Source organism: Manis pentadactyla, chromosome 1 (genome assembly GCF_030020395.1).
Source record: "Manis pentadactyla isolate mManPen7 chromosome 1, mManPen7.hap1, whole genome shotgun sequence".
Lineage (NCBI taxonomy): Eukaryota > Metazoa > Chordata > Mammalia > Pholidota > Manidae > Manis > Manis pentadactyla.
Genome location: NC_080019.1, coordinates 196,673,029 through 196,694,047, shown reverse-complemented (window position 1 = coordinate 196,694,047; position 21,019 = coordinate 196,673,029). Strand labels below are relative to the sequence as shown.

General features: G+C 61.4%; 1 protein-coding gene across 7 annotated transcripts in view; it reads right to left on the bottom strand.

The window, feature by feature from the left end:
* Positions 1-21,019, bottom strand: part of COL18A1 (collagen type XVIII alpha 1 chain) — an 84,748-nt gene that overhangs the window by 11,906 nt on the left and 51,823 nt on the right. For 4 of the 7 annotated variants that reach the window (XM_057505383.1, XM_057505378.1, XM_057505372.1 and 1 more), the window contains 18 exons: positions 16,110-16,193; positions 15,262-15,321; positions 13,572-13,698; positions 9,880-9,956; positions 9,548-9,733; positions 9,178-9,204; positions 8,265-8,327; positions 8,075-8,161; positions 7,742-7,795; positions 7,437-7,595; positions 6,646-6,708; positions 5,720-5,746; positions 3,969-4,109; positions 3,375-3,437; positions 2,348-2,374; positions 1,147-1,218; positions 776-811; positions 388-516 (listed from right to left, as the gene is read on the bottom strand). In XM_057505383.1, coding sequence (XP_057361366.1) covers positions 388-516; positions 776-811; positions 1,147-1,218; positions 2,348-2,374; positions 3,375-3,437; positions 3,969-4,109; positions 5,720-5,746; positions 6,646-6,708; positions 7,437-7,595; positions 7,742-7,795; positions 8,075-8,161; positions 8,265-8,327; positions 9,178-9,204; positions 9,548-9,733; positions 9,880-9,956; positions 13,572-13,698; positions 15,262-15,321; positions 16,110-16,193 — 1,482 coding nt within the window. The remainder of the gene's footprint in view (positions 1-387; positions 517-775; positions 812-1,146; positions 1,219-2,347; positions 2,375-3,374; positions 3,438-3,968; positions 4,110-5,719; positions 5,747-6,645; positions 6,709-7,436; positions 7,596-7,741; positions 7,796-8,074; positions 8,162-8,264; positions 8,328-9,177; positions 9,205-9,547; positions 9,734-9,879; positions 9,957-13,571; positions 13,699-15,261; positions 15,322-16,109; positions 16,194-21,019) is intronic. The other 3 variants (XM_057505392.1, XM_057505373.1, XM_057505387.1) reach the window with 1 other exon arrangement.

Genomic DNA, 21,019 nt, shown 5'->3' with positions numbered 1-21,019 from the left:
ACAAAGATCAACAACACAACATAAGACATTAAATGCAAATGAGAATTTTGCTTTCAATAGTCTCCCCACTTTGGCCTCAAGGTCCATGGGTAGAGTGGAGCCGCCTCCTGGGAGCCACACCGTATGTGTGGGGCCCCGGGGGACATGTGGCACCTGGAGCCTGGCACTGGGCTGAGGGCGGAGCGGCCGCAGGGTGAGGCAGGCGGGGGGCCCCCGCCGAGCTCTCTGGGGGGTTCGTTCCTCTCTGGATACCCAAACCCATCTGTCCTCTCAGTTACTGGGAAGTCTGACCAAAGGGTGACATGCCCCCGGTTCCAAACAGACCCACAGATGGGAACCCGGGGTCCTGAGGGGTCAGCCTCCGGGCGCAGAGCTGGCAGCCCCGACCCGGGGCAGAGTGCCAGCCCAACCAGGCGACATCCTTACATCCTGCTCCGAAGCATAGATGACGGGCCCTGGAGGTCCGGGGGGTCCAGGGAGGCCTGGCTGCCCGACTCCGTCCCGCCCCGGGTCGCCCTAGAAGAAAAAGCCAGCGTCCAACACGTGGGCTGCTTTTGGGGGAGACTGTCCAGTGGTCCTGCCGGGACCCTGGGGCCCACCCAGGATGTGGAAGGGGTCACCAGAGCCCGTGGAGTGGGGGGGGGCAGGGCAGGTGCTCAGCCGGGACCCTGCACGCAGCCCAAGGTTTTTGTGCCCGGGCTGGGGGGCCGCGTGTGGGGAGCGCTGCCCGAGGCCTGGTTGCACGCCTCCCTGCAGGCCCAGCCCCCACATTCACCTTCAGTCCCTGGGTCCCTTTGTCTCCTTTTGGTCCCTGCAGAGACAGGAAGGAAACAGCTCATCGAAAGAGAAACTGAGGCCCCTTCCCAGAGACCCTGGACCACCAGGCCCAGCTGAATGAAGACAGGGAGCATCCTTCCCTCTCTGACCACATGGGGCCCTGGGGGTGGGATGGGTGAGCCGGGCAGGAAACCCCTTGGGCAGCATGGACCCCTGATTCATGTCCCATGGGGCTGGGGCCTCCAGGTCCCTTGGGGTACAAAGAGCAGGTTGGGGGATCCCTGGAGACCCCACCCCAAGGAGCCATCTCTCGTCCAGGTGTGGCACCCTCAGGGCTGTCCCCCCTCAGTAGCCCTGGGGGTCACTTGCCTGGGTCCCAGCCATGCCCTCCTTGCCAGGGAGGCCGGGGAAGCCGGGAGGTCCGTCTGCTCCGACTTCTCCCTGCACCAGACGCGTGGAGACGACACCTGTCAGCCTCCAGCCCAGCGAACCACGGCGTCCGGGTTCTGCCTCACTGGCTCACAGCCCTGAAGGCCTCCCCAGGAACCATGTGGGGCAGGGGAGGGGAGGAGGGGCCAGGGGCCAGGTGGCTGGAGGACTGCTGGGTGGGCCCTAGGATTTACCCTGCAAAGCAGGGGGGAGCTGTCCTATGATTTGGGGAAAACCCAGGGGGTGGGTGTCCAGAAGGGGGTGTCCTGGGGAGGATGTCCGGGGGCAAGCCCTGGGGGTGGTACCCCAGGACAGGCCCGTGCCACACTGTAAGGAAGGCAGGGCTGAGGTGCTACACGGAAGATGGAGCTGGGAGGCCAGCATGCAGAGCTCCCCCCACTGACACTCCGAGGGGCGCACCATGTGTCCTGCGGGGCACATCCCACCCAAGGCCTGACACCCTCCCCAGCCCCTGATGGCCAGTGACCATTGTTTTCTGAACCCAAGAAGAGGCTCCAATCATGGCCCCTGGCGGCCCGGCCGCTCCAGGATCCCCCTAGAGAGGACGACGCTGCTCTGAGTCGACTGCCCAAAGCAGCGCCCGCCCCCGACCCAGGGCTGTGGGTAACTCCTCAGCTGGCGCTCAGAGCTGAGGGTCCTGGTGGGTGGCCTTGCTCACCGAACCCGGCCGGGCTGTCCCGGGTCCATGCCACTCGTTCACTGTGAGGCTTCTACTGAACCACTTTTAGCAGCTCCAGAAAGCTAGCATGCCCCAAACTCAACCTCTTCAAATGCCCCAAAGGTTTGCAACTCAAAGTAAAACATTCTACAGGGAAGTGGTGCCATAGCATGGGTGACCCTGAACACCCCTGACCGTGCCACGTGGGGAGCATGGGGTGCTTGGGGGCCTGGGGAGCCAGCTCTGCCCCCTGGCTCCCCTCTGTCCCCAGGCCAGCAAATGCCCATCAGTTATGCGAAGTGAGGCATCTGGGGCACCAGTGAGCAGCCAGCTGGGGGATTGCCCCACCCCCCAAGATGCCCTGTGGCTTGCAAATGTCCCCCAGGTGGGGGGGGGCGCCTGCTGTTGCTGTGGTGGGAACTCCTGGCTGGGGGGGCAGCAGGGAATATGGCACCCACTGACCTTGTCTCCAGGAGGGCCAGGTGGTCCCTGTGGGCAGAGCAGAAAGAGGGCGTGAGGCGGAGTAGCTCCAGGTCGGGGGTGCTTTCTCCCACAGGAGCCCCCAAGGGGGTCTATCCTGGGCACCACCTGTATCCCGCAGACGTTACAAACCCGCCAGTTGGGCGTGCAGAGGCCGCCCCACCTGGCACACTCAGCTGGGCGGTGGCCGGAACACAGGGAGGTTGCATTTTATTAAACTAAATGCAAGTGATGTGAACAGATGGAAGGCTGTCCTAAAGAGGGCCATGCCCGTGACCTCACTGCCGCCGCCCATGGAGGCCTCCCACCTTCCTGGTCACAGCCGTGATGACTGTCACCTGTTACATAGCAGTTAACGGCTATGCCAAAAAGTAGGACTTTTCAATGAAAAAAGCAAAGGCCAGTTAAGAAAAGGGCTGGAGCTCACTGTGGCTTGCTCTCTGCCCCAGGGCCGCCTCATTCTCAAAGCTCGGAGTGGGAAGCCAACCTCTGGCCAGGCGGACACTCCAGGCCCAGTGCCCTGGCCAAAGACTGCTCCCAGCACCTCCCACAGGGGCTGCCATGGGGCCTGGGCTCTGAGGGGACGGAGCCCCTTCTCTGCGCCCCCTAGGCAGCTGCCCAGGGGCAAGCCTCACAGGCGTCTTGTCTGAGCTTGGCTATTTGGGGTTGTAAGTCACTGTGGCTGAACCTGATCCTGCCCAGTGCACCCCTTATTGGCTGAACAGAGCAGGATTTCATAGGAATGCCCCATTTTTATTAATTCAAGTTCTACTCAGGCCAAAAATTTACTTCCCAAAATCACAGCCAGAAAAAGAACTCAGCACCTGGCATTTCCCAGAAGCTCCTGTTCCTGTATCCTGACCTCAGTGTCACTTTCCCATTGGAAAATGGTTCTCTTCCCGTGGCCCCGAGGGGGCACAGTGCCCTGGAATCTCACGGCCCTTCCTGTCCTCACTTGGGGCCGAACCAGGGACACCCCCGAGCACCAAGCCAGCTGGCTTGGGCTTACCTGCGGCCCCTCGGTGCCCCGCACTGTCGGCCAGAAGGGTCCCCCGGAGCCTTCCATGTCATCCTGCAGGAGGACACACAGGGACACGTGGGTCTGCGCCGCTTCTTACAGGAGGAGACCCCTCCCCAAGGCTGTCAGTGGCCCGAGGTGGAGATGCCATGGCCGAGCAGGCTGTGCCAAGGGCTGGGGTTGCCTGGAAACCAGGTCCTTTGTCCTCAGATAAGAAGCCTCAGCCAGGTCCCAGGGACCCTGCCAGTGGGCACCTCCTCCAGCCCCTGTGGGCCAGGTGGTCTGTCTGAGTGCCGGGGCCCGGCTGTGTTCAGTTTTCACATTTGCTCCCCTCCAGCAGCCTTTCAGCATCACGCACGGGACATGGGCCCTGAGCAGTGGCTCCGGCTGCCCATGGCTCTACCCTGGGGCACCGTCTGGGAGGCACGCAGTCAGGAGTCAGGGATGGCTGCAGACATCCCTCGTTCAGGGTGCTGAGGACAACAAGCCACCCCACAGAGCCTCACGGACACTCACGGCTCAGAATGGGGTCCTGCCACGGGGCTGGGGGAGGTGTTCTGGGGGCCAGGAGCCACCGGTACTCACAAATCCTGCAGCAAGTCCTGGTCCAGGGAGCCCGGGGGGCCCAGGGGGTCCTGGGGGCCCTGGTGGTCCAGCTGGTCCAGGGGCTCCTGCCAAGCCGTTCTCTCCAGGAGTGCCAATGGGTCCGGGGTCTCCCTTGCTTCCCTGCACAGGGGGGAGAGAGGCGTCATCACCCCTGCCCCCGGGTGTCAGCTAACCAAGCCACTGCCTCCTGGGACACCTGAGCTTCCACACTTGTCACAAATCTGGAAGCCAAAGAGGTAAGTGGCACTCCACAAAGCGTGCAGGCCCAACAGCAGCTCAGTTCTGAAGTCACAAGCTCACCCACTTACACACGAGGCCTGCTCCCTCCCAGGTGGTGGGCATGAGCTTGGGCAAGCTGCTCACACGGGGCGGAGATCCCAGTGCAGGACCAGGGCAGGGGGCCTGTGGCTGGTGAGGGGCAGGTGCGCCCCTGGGGGGTGCTTAGAGGAGTTGGGATGCGGGGCCCGGAGGAGGTGTCCGTGACAGACCTTGGGCCTCAAGGGCCAGGTGAGACCCTGGTGCTTGTGAGCAGGGACGCGGAAAGGAGACCCTTGGTAGAGGGCTGGGCGCACCTGCTGCTGCTGTGCCCAGCACCCCTGAGCCCCGAGGTCACCTGACTGCCCGAGCCTCGGTCTCATCTGTGAACAGAGGCAACCCATTTTCTCCCAGGCTGTGAGGGACATGCCAAGCCCCCAGGGCCACCCACCGCCTTGCTTCAGCCTCAAGGCCGGCTTGACAGTAGAAGGCCAGCCAACACGGATGTCAGCCCCGCCTCCAGGCCCTGGGGACCCCCAACCTCCTCTCTGCTGGATCCTGGAGTCTCCCGACCCCCTCTGTGCTGGGCCCCAGGGTCTCCCGACCCCAACCCCACTTGGGCCACAGGGCCAGCACAACTCCTTGGGTGAGTCAAGCACCCTCCACAGCTGGGCCTGCAGGTGGCTCTGGCTACGCTCCTGCTGTCTGTGGCCTCCGTCTCGTGTCATCAGCTCCCAGGTTCCTGCCCGGGAGCAGTGGGGCTGGAGGCTTCTGGGCATGTTCTCGGGCAAGTCACTCAGCTTCTGTTAAAGCCTAGGTCGTCTTCCCACACACGTATCTGATGCCGGTGTGGGGCTGGAGAGCCCGCACTGTCACCGTGGGTCTGACCGCCCCCTGACCCCCGCCTTTCCTGGGGCTGCAGCCTCCCCTCATCTCAGGCCCCACATGTTCACATGTGTGCACAAGTGCACATAGCTTACATGTATCTGCCTCTCCTTTGAACCCTGTCTCCTCCTCAGGCCCCTCCGGGCCCCTAAACTGCCACCCTGACCCGTCGCCACCCTCTTCTTCACTTTCCCCCTGGGGCTTTCCTGGTGGCCCTGCCCGCGGCTGCACCACCTTCTGGCAGCTTCCCTGGGTGGTGGCCCGGTCCAGCCCATGGAGGGGGGTGAGGGACCACCCCCACGGTGGGAGGCGCAGGGGACCTGCCCTGCCGTGTGGGCTCATGCACCCAGCATGCTTTATGGTGGTTTCCTCCGGATGCTTGTTTGCTAACAGGCTGCTGTGTCCCAGCTACCCTGCAGACCAGAACTCTGTGGGACAACGTGCCGCCTGCCGCCAGGGGACGCCTCCTGGCCTGACCCCACAATCTGCCAAGGAGGGCTTGTCACTGGCATCTGCCCCACCCCATTCCCTCGGGGCACCCCCAGGGCAGTCCCTATCTGGAAGAGGGGCAGCACCAGGTCTGTCTGTACCTCAGGTCCTGGGGCACCCGCTTCACCCTGTGGGAAGGAGAGAGTAATTGCTGTATGACCAACCAACCTGCGGGCAGCAAGATAAACAGTCTCATTTTATCCCAACCCATGAGGCCACTATGCTGCCATTTGTGCAGATTCAGTCATCCCTGATTTTTCTCTCCCTGGTCTCAGGAGCGGGGATATCTGGGCGTTGCCCCTGGAAGACATGTGCCTGAAACCCAAGCGCCTCCGTCTGGTCCCGGCACACCTGTGTGAGTTCCTGCCACGTCCTGCTGGGGGCCGGGGCTCGGGAGGCCTGGCTGTGTGGGCCAAGGCTGGCCTGGCGCCTCCCCGGAGGTCAGCATCACCCGGCCTCGGCCCAAGGATGCACTGAGTCTGGGTCAGCCACCATGGGCTGGTCAGCCTCCCAGCTCGGCTGTTCCCAGAGTGGGAACAGGTAAGATGCACGGCCTCTGCTCAGTCCCAAACTGCCAGGTTCTCCCCGGAAGTGTCACGTGGAAGCCACTGCCTCCAAAGGGCTGCCTGTTGATGCCTCCCTGGTTCATTCACTGGAAAACCACGGACCCAGGTCAGAGGTCTGCGTGGCCTTGGAAGCTCTCGGATATAGCCCGGACTGAAATTTGCGAAAAGGTTTCCTTCAAACACCTTATCTACTCGACATCACCAAGAAGCACTAATGTGACAATGAGGTCCAGACTTTTTATGCAATTCTCAGCAAAGTTGCAAAGCCCGAGGCCCCAGGGCTGTGGGACCCTGAGGACAATGGCAGGTGGCAGCTGCGTTCTGCCTCTGCATTGCCACCCTGTGCACTGTCCCTCCACGGAGGCCGCTGGGCCGTGGGCCCCACACCCACGGCTCATCACCCTCTGGCCACGCCGTGTGGCACTGGGTCAGGCCCACCTGGATGCCAGGAGGTGACTTACGAGGCTGCCTTTCTGGCCGGTCTTTCCTGGTTCCCCATCTCTTCCTGGAGGACCAGGGGGTCCCTGGGAACCGAAAAGCAGAGTGTGGCTCAGACTGCAGCTCATTGCTGAAAAGACTTACAGTGGGTGGATGGTCCTGGCATGCAGACTTCCTGAGGACACGCCCTGGGCAGGGCTCACAGGAGACCCTGCCCACAGTGACACGAGGGGCAGGCGGCTCTGCCAGGCCTTTCATTTCTCTTCTTTATTGTTTTGGTTGCTGACCAAACTAGGACGATGTGTAGGGCCACCAGACCCTCAGTGAGGGTCTGTCACTCCTCGGTGGTGGGGCTGGTGGCTGGCTGTGGCCACCCCTAAGGGGAGTGGCATGCCCCTCAGTAGGGGAGCTGCACAGGCCTGCCAAACTGTCCACTCAGAGCGTGTCATCGTGTGGCCTGGTTACGATAGCAACATGTGTGGGCACCTGCCAGGCCACAGTGTCCGCAGTGCCAGGAGCAGGAGATGGCAGGCCCTGAGGTCCCGGAGTGGTGACTCACCTGCCCCTGGATCCGTGGAACCCCTCTGCAGACGGCCTCTGTGAGGTCTGCTGGCCCACTGAGGCCTGCAGAGGGGAGCAGCCTGCGTGCGGTCACCTGGGGCCAGCATCTCTGGCCCCTCCCCACCCCGGGGGGTGCCCAGAGCCTGGAGCGTACAGAGGCTGGGGGCCGCCTGTGTCCAGATGGGAGAACCCTCTGGTCCCGCTGACCCCGAATGGGGGCTAGGGCAGGTGGGGGATGGGGTGCAGGACTCACCTGGGGCCCAGGGGGCCCAGGGGGCCCATCCCGCCCCGGCACACCAGGAAGGCCTGCAGGTCCCGGGATGTCAGAGCTGTTCATCCCAAAGCGGCCTGGCTCTCCAGGCAGGCCTGGGACGCCGGGGGGCCCTGGGGGACCGGGGAAGCCTCTTGGGCCCTGGACATGGGAAAACAGAATGGCCACTGGGTGCGGCACCCCGTGGGGACAGCAGCCACCCAGACCAGGCGTTACGGCCGCCCCACGGGGTCCACAAGTGCACGGAGGGGGCAGGGCAGCGGCCATCTGGGCAGAAGGACACTCACTCGGAGGCTCTGCAGGTCACTGCCGAACCCGGACCCTTCCATGTCGATGAAGGTCTGAGGGGAAAAAGCCCAGAGGCGTGTCACCAGGAGCCCAGCCCCAGCCCCCTGGCTGCCCACTCAGCCCTGCTGGACAGCCATGCCCCAGTGTCACCCGTGGCTACAAGCAGCAGAGAGCGTGGGTGTGGGCACCCACCCAAGGGGAGGGGCCTGAGGATGGCCACCTCCGCAGGCAGCAGATGATTTCCCTGGGCCTGCGTGACGTGCTGGGAAGGCCTGGGATTCGATTTGAACGGGGCTTTAAGAAGCCACCGGCACAGGTGAGCCAGGACTCACCAGCTTGTCCTGCCTGAAGGAGGGTCCTGGTGGCCCCGGGGGCCCTTGGGGTCCTGGGGGTCCTCTTGGCCCAAGGCCAGGGTCTCCCTGGGAACAGAAGACACACAGTTACACCAGGATGCTTGGCCCCCTCTGCAGGTCAGGGGGTGGAGACTGACACACCCCCTCATGGTCCCAGTCGGACTCTCACCTTCTCGCCTTTGGGGCCTGCATCCCCCGGGGTCCCCGGAAAGCCCTGTGGCCCGGTGTCCCCCTGGAAGACAAAGGCCAGGCAGCCCAGTCAGGGAGAGTGCACCTGCATCTTGTTGCCATCTCCATGCCTATGACTGGGGTTCTGTGCCCTGAACACCCATTGGCCCTCAATGGAAGACTGGGGGGGCTCATCAGACTTGAAATTCTGACACTTAGAGCAAGCTGCTAATCGGGCTGCAGGCCCCTGAGCTCCAGGCACATGCAGGCCCCTGCTCTGTTAGGCCCCCACAACTGAGCGCCAGTCCGTCTGTGCCCAGGCGCCCTGGTCTCCCTGCATGGGCAGGGCAGGCCGCCAGTGTCCCCCATCACCCGGCCTCGGCCCAAGGATGCACTGAGTCTGGGTCAGCCACCGTGGGCTGGTCGTGTGCTGTCCTTCTCCATCTCTTGTTACCTTTTCTCTGGTATGTTGTTCCCCAAATCTTTTGCAATCTTCTTGTGTCATTTCACCATGTTTCTTGGAAGTAGCATTTTGGTAATTTTTAGAAATCCCGACTAAGTGTTTTAGGCCAGAAATGCACCCTTGGTGAGCCCTGAAGATGGTCCTTGTTGGGGCCATGGCCCCCCTCCCTGGGCAGTCTTCCCCCCTCAAAAGAATCTGGAAGCTGTTTCATTTCTTCCCTTCACCTGTTTCCCGGTATTCAGCCTGGGCTTCACGCACACAGGCTAAATCCCCTATTTTTCTATCAACAGTTAGATATATTTTCTTCACGAAAGTTGAGTTCCATTCTCAAAATGGCTTCAGCTTGAAATCTCTGCTGTGTTGAGTTTAAAGAGTGTCACCAGGTGAAGAGGCCAGACGGTCTTGTGCATGTGTCACAGACCCTCAGGCCCTGGAGGAGAAGCAAACTTACGGGTTTTCCATCTTCACCGGGGTCGCCCTGGAACACGCAAGAGAAGCCGTCAGGGACAGGACGGGCTGCCCCCCACCCCGGCAGTGGAAGCGGCCCCCTGCCCTCCAAGCCCCGGCAGCACTGGGCCTCCACGGGAGGGGGGCTGTCGCGTGGTGGGGAAGGCGGCCCAGCCCTGCTCCACGGAGGCCGGCTCTGGGCTGCCCTGGCTGTGCCTCCCCGAACACCCTACAGCTGTCCCGAGGGGCAGCAGGCGGCCATCGGAGCAGGTGCTGTCCTGAGAGCTCCGAAGCCCAAGGACCCCGCTGCTCTGCCCCAGCAGCCCCCACCCCCAGCCCCTCACCCTGGGCAGACCCCAGGCACATGTACTCACGGGCTCACCGTCCCTCCCAGGGCTGCCATCCCTCCCTGGCGGCCCGGGAGGCCCGGGGGGGCCCTGTGGCCCAGGAACAGGCTGTGCTTCGGGGCTCCACACTGCTGCGCCTGCAGGGCCCCGGGGACCAACTGGGCCGGGCAGGATCCCAGCGCCTGGCTCCTCCTTCTGCCCCTCCAGGCTTCCCTGGGGACAACAGGGAGAGGGCATAGGCTGCGGAGCCCAAGGCACGCGGCCGCCAGCGCCCCTCATGTGCTGGGCATGGGAGGGGACACAGAGGAAGGGGCTGAGCCGGGAGCTCATCCTGCGGTCTGGGTTGGGGGGGGCCGCACCTGCTCCAGGCTGTTCCCGGGGCTCTGGACACTCCCGTCCCACGTGGAGACCACATCTGAGCCAGGCAGGGTCTGAGCTGGGGAGGCAGAGGCACCGTCGGACGAGCCCGGGCTCTGCTCTCGGCCACCCCTCCCAGCGCCGGCCGCCCACCCGGCACAGCCCGGTGCTTCCTCCTCTCGCTGCACCACTGCAGGGGCTGGCGTGCATCAGCACCCTGCTGCCCCGAAGGCCACGAGAGCGAGGCTGCCTGACAACCTGCTGGCCACGAGGGAAAGCCGAGACCTGCGTTGGAGGGAGACAGGCACAGGGCCTGGTGAAGGGTCCCCACGGGCCAGAGACCTCCCCTCTGGCTTCTTTTGGGGCGTGGTGGGCTGGGAGTTCCGGAACCCTGTCAAGCGTCCTGACCATGGGCCAGATCCAGCCAAACCAGCCCTCAGCCCACTGTTGTGGGACCTGGAGCTGAGGACGGTTCCCACAGGCTGTGAAAGAACAAAGCAACACACAGGGTGCGGGGTGGGGGGCGGGGGGCAGACACAGCTCTGGAGGGGAGGGTGGGGGACTAGACGGGTGGGGGGCAAGCATGGGGGATGGGGGCATGGGGGATGGGAGCACAGAGGACTGGATGGGTGGGGGGCAAGCATGGGGGACGGGGGCATGGGGGATGGGGCATGGGGGATGGGGGCACAGAGGACTGGACGGGTGGGGGCAAGCATGGGGGATGGGGGCACAGGGGACTGGATGGGTGGGCAGCAAGCACGGGGTCAGTGGGCACAGGGGACAGTGGAGCACAGGGCGTGGGAAGAAGCATGGGGACCAGGGTGGCACAGGGGGCAGGGGTCACAGGGGGAGGAGGCACCCGAAGTGTTTGCCACTTGGCCCACCCTAGTCCTGCCACGACCAGGTCAGGGTGAGCACTGCCCTCTCTGTGACTGACAAGGTGTTTGAGGGGCAGACTCTTCCCAAACCCATCCCCCAAGGGTCAGCACCACTGGTCACTTAGGAAACACAGGACCCCCAGCTGGAAACGCCGAGTGTCCCTGGGGGCTGGTGGGGGCCTGCTCCTGAGGGGAGCCGTGGGACTCTGGCCCCTTGGTGGGGTTGGAGGGGCCCTGGCAGTGCAGTGGGCTGGGCACTGGACAGGTGCGGAGGCCCCTCAGTGGAGCTGGATAGGCACACCCGGGGGGGAGCCCCAGTTTCCAGGGCTGCAGCCTCATGGGCTGGCACAGCTCTGTGGGCGCCTGTCACCATGCCTGGAAGAACTGGGACTACATCCACCCTGGAAGCCCCTGCAGTCCCCAGCCTGGCAGCTGGGACCCCCCAGGGCTGCACTGTGAGTCACAAGTCGGCCACTGGAGGGCAGCCCTGCCCCTTCCAGAGCCGAATCCTATTACGTGATTTAGGGAAAATGTAACATCCCAGCTTCAGTGAACATTTGAAACTGAAGAGAAAGCAGAGGGCTGCCTGTGTTCACAGGTTGGGAGACCTGTGCCCTGCCTATGAAACTGGGAGGCTGTTTTCGTAGAAACTGACAAACTGACTTTAAAATTCTTAAGAAAATGCAAGGACAATGAATACCAAAGCCATCTTGCAAAGGAAGAAGAAATCTGGAGGACACAACGTGGTCTCCAGACTCACGGCAAAGCTACACTGTCAAGACGCCACAGCACCGCTGCCAAGAGAGTCACAGAGATGGACAGAGCAGGGCCCAGAGACAGCCACGCGCATGGGGCCGGCCGGCTTCCAACAGCTGGAAGAAGGGCAGCCTTTGATAAACGGTGCTGGGAATAGACGTTTAGAAGCAAAAACGTATGAAGAACCAATCCATCCCTTAATGCCATATACAAAAACTAACTCAAAGTGCATCACAGACCTGAATGCAGACCTAAGACTGAAATACCTGTAGAACACAAAGGAAAACCTTTGTGACCTTGGGTGGGGCAGGATTTCTTAAGTGTGGTGCCAAAAGTGACATCCATGAAAGAATGAATTGATGAATTCATTCATTGAACTTAAATCACAATAAAAACATTCACTGTGATTTCACTCATCTGTGGAGTATAAGAACAAAGAAAAAAACTAAAGGAGCAAAACAGCAGCAGACTCACAGAACCCAAGAATGGACTAACAGTTACCAAAGGGAAAGGGACTGGGGAGGACGGGTGGGAAGGGAGGGATAAGGGCGGGGAAGAAGAAAGGCGGCATTACGATTAGCATGTATAATGTTGGGGGGGCACAGGAGGGCTGTGCAACACAGAGAAGACAAGTAGTGACTCTACAGCATCTTACTACACGCTGATGGACAGCGACTGTAATGGGGTACGTGGTGAGGACTTCATGATGGGGGGAGTCTAGTAATCATAATGTTGCTCATGTAATTGTTGATTAATGACACCAAAAAACAAAAACAAAAAAACATTCACCGAACATTCATTTAAACTTCCGCACTTCGAAAATGCTATCAACACAATGGCAAGAAGCACAGACACTGAGGAGACATCTGCAGAACGAACACCCGGTGAAGGAGCCACGCCCGGGGCAGAAAGCTCTCCCGCAGCTCTGGAAGTGAGCAGCCCGTGAGCCGACAGGCGCAGGATTCGACGGGTCCCTTAGGAGAACCGACACACAAATGCATGTGAGCACCAGGAAGATGCCTGACATCATCCGTCCCCAGGAGGCCGAGGAAGCTCTCGAGACGCCACCTCACACCTGTCAGGGTGGGCGTGAGGATGCGGACTGGGTCCCCAGCAGGCACCAGGGGGCGTGAGGAGCCCAGACCCCCAAGGGAATGCCAAGCAGGGCAGCTGCTCGGGAAGCAGCGGGTGGCTTCTCAGTCCTCAGCCCTGCCCTGAAATCCGGGTGTCCCACTCAGGGCGTTTCCCCGAGAAGTGGAAGCGTGTGTCCACACAGAGGCCTGGCTTAGAATCCCCAAGCAGTCCTATTTGGAACAGCCCCAAACTGAAACCTCTCACATGCCCGTCAGCAGGTGGATGGATAAGCAGTGGGTGGTCCAAGCACTTGGGGAAGTACTGTCCCCTGTAAGGGCCACGTGGGGGATACAGTGGCCATAGAACCTGAGAATGACCCTTGGCTCACAGCAGTAAGGATGCTGGAACCTCTGTCCTACAGCTGCAGGGAACTAAATCCTGCCAGCAGCCCGAGGGAGAAGGACCCTGATGCCCACCAGGGCCTCTGGGAGGGGATGCAGCCCTCGGGTGCCACGAGCAGGTGCACCCACAGAGCCCCGAGACAAGGTGGCACTCCTGACAGCAGCCAGGTCTGTGGCTTTCGTCACGCAGCAAGAGGCGCTGACACACAAAGGCCCTGCCTCTAGCAGGTCGCATGTGGCACCCGCGGGGCCGGCAGACCACCACGGCCACCAGGGGAGTCCTGCCTCCAAATGCTGACCCTCCTGGTTCCAAGGCCATCCCCCCTCAGAGCACCCCTCGTGTCCTCCTAGAGAGCCTGCTGCCCCAGGCTGGGAAGTGGCACCCCTCTGCAGCACCCTCAGGATGGCGCCAAGTTCCCCACCCAAAACAAGAAATGGGAGGGAAGCGTGGGGAGGGGCAGCTGTGCCCCAACTTCTCCTGGGCAGCTCATTCCAGCTACTGACCCTGCAGGCAGGGATCACTGCCCCGGCACGCCTTGGGCACCCCACGCCAACATGCACACCATGCCCAGAGAAGGGCTCTACCTCCTAATGAGGACACGGTGGCTTCTTCAGTTTCTTCGGTTCTGGAATCTTCCTCATCGCCGCCTCCGGCCAAGGGAGGAGAAGTGACCGGGGGAGCCTCGGGGAGGTTGAGTCTCGGGGGTGTGCCCTGCAAGGTGAGGGGGGAAGCGGCTCAGTTATCCAGCAGCTGCGGCTGCCCCATGAATGCACACTTGGCAAGTCCACCAGGGGCAGACGGATCTGAGTTCAAGGATAAGAAGAAAACATCACGGACTTCCTCTCTGAGGAGAAGGAGTCAGGGCTCTCCGAAGTTGTTTTCTCCTTAACAGCCCATGAGGATGGGGTTCCTGCGGCCCACCCCTCAGTCCCAGCAAGTCACTGAACGCCCCCCGCCTGGAGGCCTTCCCGCGTGCCAGGGACAGATGAGTGTCCCCTGTCCGTGCTGAGTGCCCAGGACAGACCCTGTGTGACACTGGCAAGGCCTGGTTCCTTCCCGAGGTGGGGATGGTGCCCGCTGACTGGTCAGTGCCACCAGGAGGGAGGGAGCCACCTGCGTTCGAGCACAGGGTAGTGTGGGCCGTGTCCTGGGTGAGGGTCATGGCCACAGGGCCCGTGACGTCCACACTCCTGGGGATGAGGCTCGCTGTGCTCTGAAAACCCGCAGGGCCTTGAGTGCGTGGGCACAAGCGTGTTCAGGTGCTGACGCTGTGCGTGTGGGCAACGGTGCTGTCTGAACCTCCTGGGGACCATCATCAACCCTGCTGCCTGTCCGGGGTCCCATGCTCTCTGGGGGGATGAAGGCAGCCCGAGCCAGACAACAGGGCCCCTGCGGCTGCATGCCTGCTGACCCGGGCAATGTCCCCGGGGACCCTGAGCCATGGCTGGCCAGGCCCACAGCCCAGACTCAGTGAGCGTGGGGGCAGGGGCCACACAGAGCATGGAGGGAGCCCCCAGGGGCTGCAAGGGCCCCGGACCCGCCCACTGGCCCGCACAGAGGCTCTGCACGGTTCCTGTGTCAGGGAAGCTCCGAGCAGCCTGCGGCCGCGTTCCTGCAGCAGGGGCCCCGCAGCGTGTGCTCCTCGTTAGAGCACTGCGCCAGGGGCGGGGGAGGCTGTGTAACAGCCCACGTCGGGGCACTGACCCCTCCAGTTCGCTAGGTGGCCACGCGGCTGCCGCGCTGTGCAGCGTGCCCTTCATAGCCAAGAGCCGCCGCTTCTGTGGGTCCCTGTGCGCCCTTTGCTGGCCTGTGCCCTGGGTACCTCGTAGGGATGGGAGCTTGGCGGGTAAATTCCCAGACCCAACCTGTGGCTGAGACAGGGAGGCCTGGAGGTGGAGAGGCACAGGCCATCCGACCCAGGCGGGCTGGCAGGGCACCCACTGGTCACCCAGGGAGGCCAGCACTCTGCCTTGGGTTCGTCCAGCAGGGAAGCCACCACCCCTGCTCCGTGGGGCATTCAGGTGGCTGGGCCGGGAAGCCTGGTGTGGCCTCCAGGGACCTGCCTCTCTTGTATGTACAAACCCGCTAGTCCCATGTGGCCCCACAAGCTGGAAGAGAGGCACGAATGGTATCAAGGGCACCTCACAGGCCCGAAGAATATTTAGAATCAGAAACCAAATTTTAAAGAATGACCCCTCAAAACAGAGAAAAGAGGATGGCCAGCCCCAGAAGTGTGACCAGTGCACAGCCCCCAGGCACCGCCTCTGCACTCACCGCTGCCTCCCTGAGCAGCTCCCGGGACTCCTGCAGCCCACTGCCCAAGTCGCCGGATGCCTGTGGGTTCAGAGGAAACAGGAGGGGGGTGAGCAGAGCCCCCCACAGGCCGGAACACAGCCAGCAGGCCCCCTCCCCCGCACCTCATGCGGGTCCTGGGGGCTCTGGGTGGCCATGGGAGGGAGCGCCGGCCCTCCCCTGCGAGGCGTCTGACAGGCACCGACAATGCACGATGCTCAGCCGGGTGAGAACAGCCCTTTGGAAACAGACCCAGCCGCTGGCCGCAGGGCGCCCTGAGGGAAATCCTCCCTTTGGCTTGATTATGTTCTTGGGGTTGGCCGAGGGCACAAGCCTCAGAGGGATGCTCGGCACGGGAGGTACCAACGTCATGCCTGGCAGCCCTGCATAGAGCGGCGTGTGGCCCAGGGAGGTGGGACCTGCCAGCACGTCCCCACCCAGGACTCTGTTCACAGCTGTGTGGTCAGGAGCTGTCGCCGAGATCCGAGTCCCCAGACTGTCCTGACCTTCCACCTGAGAACCGGTGGCTGTTCCTGCTTAGGGCACATGTGTGGGTGCAGGGCCACCAAACGTGGTCCTGTTGAGACGGCTACCGCTGCCTGCGTCACCCGGCTGGCGGTTGTCTGGGCGCCCTTCACATCTGCCCGATGCTCAGCGCGTTTGTGACCAGGAGGGTCCCGGCAAGGGCTCTGATGTCCTAGGTGAGCGAAGACACTACCCCAGGATCTTGGCACCCCAAGAGGCCTTTCCAGTCCATCGCTTCGGGGCCCCTGCCACACGGCGCTGCAGGAGGGAGACCTCGCCGAGCCTGGGCCAGGGCAGTCACTCACCTCACCGTCATCATCGTCGTCCTCCAGGCAGAGCAGGGGGCTCACACGGGGGTCCCCGCGCACCGTCAGCTCTGCGATCATGCCCTAAACACAGAGGGAGAGAGGTCAGCAGCAGTCCCAAGGCAGCGGCTCGGGGCCGGCTACCCGGGTCTGTGCCAGGACCCAGCTCCCAGTCTGGCACTGGCTGAGGCTGATTTCAGCGGGTGACATCAACCTGAGCATGAAGGCCAAGGGTGAGCCCGTCTTAGCAGAGCATCCTCAGGTCGCCGCCTCTGGGGTGTGACGAGGGGACAGGGTGGGGTCCAGAGGTGGTGCCAGCACCCCCACTCAGCATGGGAGCCTCGAGGATCCCCCCAAACCAAGGAGAGTTGCCGTCACGGGGGAGGGGTGGCAGGAACGGAGGAGCCGAGCCTGGCTCCAGGCTATTTTATGGACCAGTGAGTCGATATTGAAAAGGGGCAGCGGGACTGACAAGGTCCTCAGAGAGAGGGGCCACCTTCCCCGGGGCCAGCTGTGGTCCCCTTGGCAAACCTGAGACGGGGCCACAAAGTGTCAGAAAACCAGGTAGGTGCAGGACTGCTGCCTGAAAGGTCACCTTCCCAGGAGGAGCAGGCAGGCCAGGCCACAGAGGGCTTGGCAATGACCCCTGTGGTCTGGGGCGCTGCCCGCGGTGTGCCCTGGACCCCGCCCTCCCGCTGCCCTCCCCTATCCCCTCACTCGCTCCTCTGCACACACTCTCTGTGCACTCAGCCCTACTCTAGGCACCAGGACACAGCAGTGAGGGGGCTCTGTGCTCTTGGGTCTCGGCATGGACAAGCGGTCAGCAGCGGGGGCCATGCCCAGGCAGGGAGGCAGATGAGGTTAGCTGCTGCAGGTGGTGTCCCCCAGGGACACAAGGCCGATGGCAGTGGACTGGGGGAGGCTGACATGCGCCAGGCCTGACCTGAACCGACAGCGCAGAGGGTCAGCTCTGAGCAGAGCACACAGCGCACCACATCAAAGGCAGGGGGCAGGGCCACTGCCAGCAGCAGGCCCAGCATGGGCGCCGAGGAGTGGGACGCCAGCTGCACCGGGGCCTTCGCCTTGAGGCCCCATGTGCCCCAGAGGAAACAGCGAGGGGCAGGCTCTGCATCTCGGCCACCAGATCCCGGGGCCTGCTGCCCCCCCCCATCCCTCTCATTCCCTCCCTGCAATGCTGAGTGTGTCCTGCTTTTTCTAGTATTTTTTTTGCTTTTTACTTTATATTTTAATACACTGGGATTTACCCCAGTGTGTTTTTCCTCAATAGTCTGTATTTCGACAATTTGAAGAGGCACATGTTAGCCCTCCTGAGAGAAGGGCTGAGGTCCGGGGTCGGCACGTTTTCTTTGTGAAGGGCCACACGCTTGGCCTTCCCAGGCTCTGCCACTCTACGTGGCTGCGACGGGAAGCCGGCCACGACCTGTGAGCCCACTCAGACGTGCCACCCCAGAGGTTCGTTTCACATCGCTCTCCTGTGTCACAAAACATTCTTCTATTGCTTTTCCCAACCACTTAAACAAGTAAGAGCCCTTCTCGCTCAGGGGCTGTCTGGCAGCAGGCGACAGGCTGGCTGTGCCCACTGGCCACGTGCTGACCCCGGCCTCGGTCACCCTGTTCATCCCTCTAACTGCCCTTCAGACTCCCGTTAGCAGCTGATGCTCGATCTCACGACCTCCTGCACACTAACAAGGAGCGTGTGCAACAGACCCACAGACCTCTCAACACATGCCCAGCTGAGCTGCACCCGAGGGCTCCACTTGTCTCTTGGGACTCAGCTCAGGCTGCCTCTGCCAGGAAGCACTCCTGGACTCCCTCCCCTGGAGGGTCAGTGCCTCTGGGGGTCAGTTCTGCCTGACTCTGCTTCTCCTTGACCCTTACTGCTGGTGATGAGGCTTGGGGGTGGTGTCCCATCTCCCTGTGTGTGTGATGGTAATATACCTGCCCGTGTGCATGTTACACCTGTGTGCACACACGTGTGTGTTGTGTGGGCATATGAACTTGAGTGTAGGGGAGAGCACGGGAGCTCCGGGCAGATGGGGGTGGGGTGCCAGGCAGCCCACTGTGACTGTTGCCACATACTGTCCCATAAGGCTCTGCACGCCTGGCCAGCGAGGCCCCAAGCCCTGCAGGCTGTCTGCTTCTCCGCATAACGCTGGTGGCTCTGCAAGATGTGGCGGGTGCCCTGGCTGGAGCGAGAGGCATGGAGCCTCAGGCCTGGGCCGCTGCTTGCTGGCCGCTGGAGCTTTCCCGAGGCCACGTCTAGTTGGGGAGATGTCAGTAGTGCAAAAGGCAAGAGACCCACTGCAGACGCAGACTTAGAGCCAAGTGTTGTGAAACCCAGACACACTGTTTTACTGACAAAGACCATCAAAAATATGCCTGTCGGCTATGCTGCAGGCGCCATATCCTCAAGCTGAATGTGGTCAGTCAGACCTCTGGGCTGGGAGAGAGTCACTGACGTCACTGCGGCTGGGGCTGCCCCCATGGGATCCCGACTCCAGGAACCCCAGGATTCTCTGGGGGGAAGTGGCAGTCCTGGGCCTTCCTCACCCCACCTCCACCTCCTGGCCTCTCCCTCTGCTGCTCTGGCACCCCAAGTCAGCGTGGTCCCTTGTCTCCTGCCCCTGCTGTGTGGACGCCATCACCACCCATTTCCTGATGCTTCTTGTGCTGAGAGGCTTCTGCTCACCTCACCTGCATCAAGCCCAGACTCGCCTGGGACCACCTGCCTGGGTGCACCTGGCTGCTTCTCCTGGGGTCACACCAGGTATCTATTTCACCACAGACCCCTTTCCTCCACTGCCCCATTCGATTAGGTACACGCACACCCGTCCAGGCTATCCTAGCATGTATCACCTCCAATGGGTAAGAGGGTCGGGAGTCGGTGGTAAAGGGGGTGCTGCTGGAGCAGGGTGAGGGGCTCAGGGAAACCACGACCTCCCGTGCACCTGTGTGTCCGTCTTCAGCACAGTAAGTGGGTGTCTGGCACGAGGAGCCGCTGCCGGAGAGCAGCGCCACTTACAGATGGGGCCGTGGTGTCTGCGGGTGGCCTCTTCGAACACAAAGGACCACCATCGACAGAGAGCCCCAAAGACACCCCAGGGAAACAGGAAGGTGGCTCTGTGAGCGACAGGGGGCCGGGCAACAGCAGGAGAAGGCGGGCACGTCCGCTGGGGACATGAAGGCTGGGGACGTGCCGCTACAGGGTACAGACAGCTGGGAAAGTGAGGGCGGGCCAAGGGGAAGCAGGAAGTAAGATTTTAAGCACAGCACTGGAGCAACTGGACAGAATACAGGCTTCCCAGGAGGCATTCACCACACGTTTGACTCCAGGAAGCCCGAGAAGGCCAAGGAGGTGGGGATCTCTCTGCAGCACAAAACAATGAGGGGTCTGTAAGGCCCCGCCTGGACCAGCGCCGGGCGAGCAGCTGGGTGGTGTGAGCGTGGGCTCAGCGTCCCACCCAGAGAGGGTCCGCGGGGACGCCCAGCTCCTCGGGAACCCTGCACTCGGGGCCCCTTCCACTCATAAATCACACACTTGAACGACTCTTTCTCAAGAATCTCAGTTCAGAAAGTGAAACACTGTCCTCAACCAATGTTGTCTCCCACCAAACAGGCTTCTCCTCTCAGCTGGCGGGAATCTGATCACACACCCAAAGAAGATTCCTGAAACTCGGGTCTGCAGGGACACGGGAGCCAGACTGCACCTGGCTCGGCTGGACGTGACACAAGGGGAGTCAAGTGTGTCCAGCAGACACCACCCAGGGTGAGGGGGCCACGGCCCAGAGTCCAGCAGGCAACCTCACCCTCCTGGCTGTCTCTGTATTTCTAACCTTCAAAGACTTTGCTAGGATGTTAAATGCCAAGGGTGCTTCTCCAGGCCATATTTAACCACACAAACACTTTAAATATCCCAGTAGCTTAAAAAAAAAAGGCAAGGTGAAAAGACAAATGACAAATTGGGGAAATAAAGTTTGCAGGATGCAAAACAAAGATCGTTTCTTTTGCATATAATGAGTTTGTATAAATCAATAAGAAATGGTTGAGTACATCAAAACAAAAATGCAAATAATATAAAAAGGCTGATCACAAGAAAAGAAATGCCAGTAGCCAATAAATATATGAAAAAAAGTAGAAGTGCATCTTTTTTAATAACCAAGAAATGCGAATTAAAACACCCAGTCACTGTTTGTCTCTGTAGCTAACTGGCATATGTGTTTTATGTGGATGGCATGCAGCCCTGGCCAGGCCTAGGAAAGGCCCTCTGGGTTTACCCGCTGCATTTAGCGCTGCGAGAAAGGAAACCCCTGCCCCCACCAGCACTCGGCGCCTTTCCTGTTAAAGCACTGAAGACATGGACTGTCTCAGGTGCCCAGCCACCTAGAAATGCCCAGGCAATAACACAACACCTCCCTGCACAGGTCAAGTCCTCTGACCTCCTTCCAGTTAATCATGTTTGAAGATCAAAATGAAAACACAAAGAGGCCCAGTTTGGTATCAAAGTCTTGCTGGCTCCCAGATCCCAAGGGTTAAAGTTCCTGCCAAAGGTGAAAGGTCAGCTTTCAGAACCTGAGTCACCAGGACTTAGAACAACTTTAATCAAGCAGCCTTTGTCTGGACAATAATTAACTTTTGTCCCCTGGAGACACATCCGCGGTCAGCACACACAGGGACCGCTGTCTGGATGGCCAGGCAGGGGCATGCCAGCTGCAGACCAGCTAATGTTAGAATTCAGGGTCTCTGGAATCCCCGCTGCAGAGGAGGCCCACGTGGTTTCCAGGAGGGGCATTCCAGCTAAAGGTTCCAAGAAGTGTGGGGGCTGCGGGCCCAGGAGAAAGACCCACACAGGCTCTGGGATCTGCCTAGCTCCCAAAATGGTGGCCAGGGCC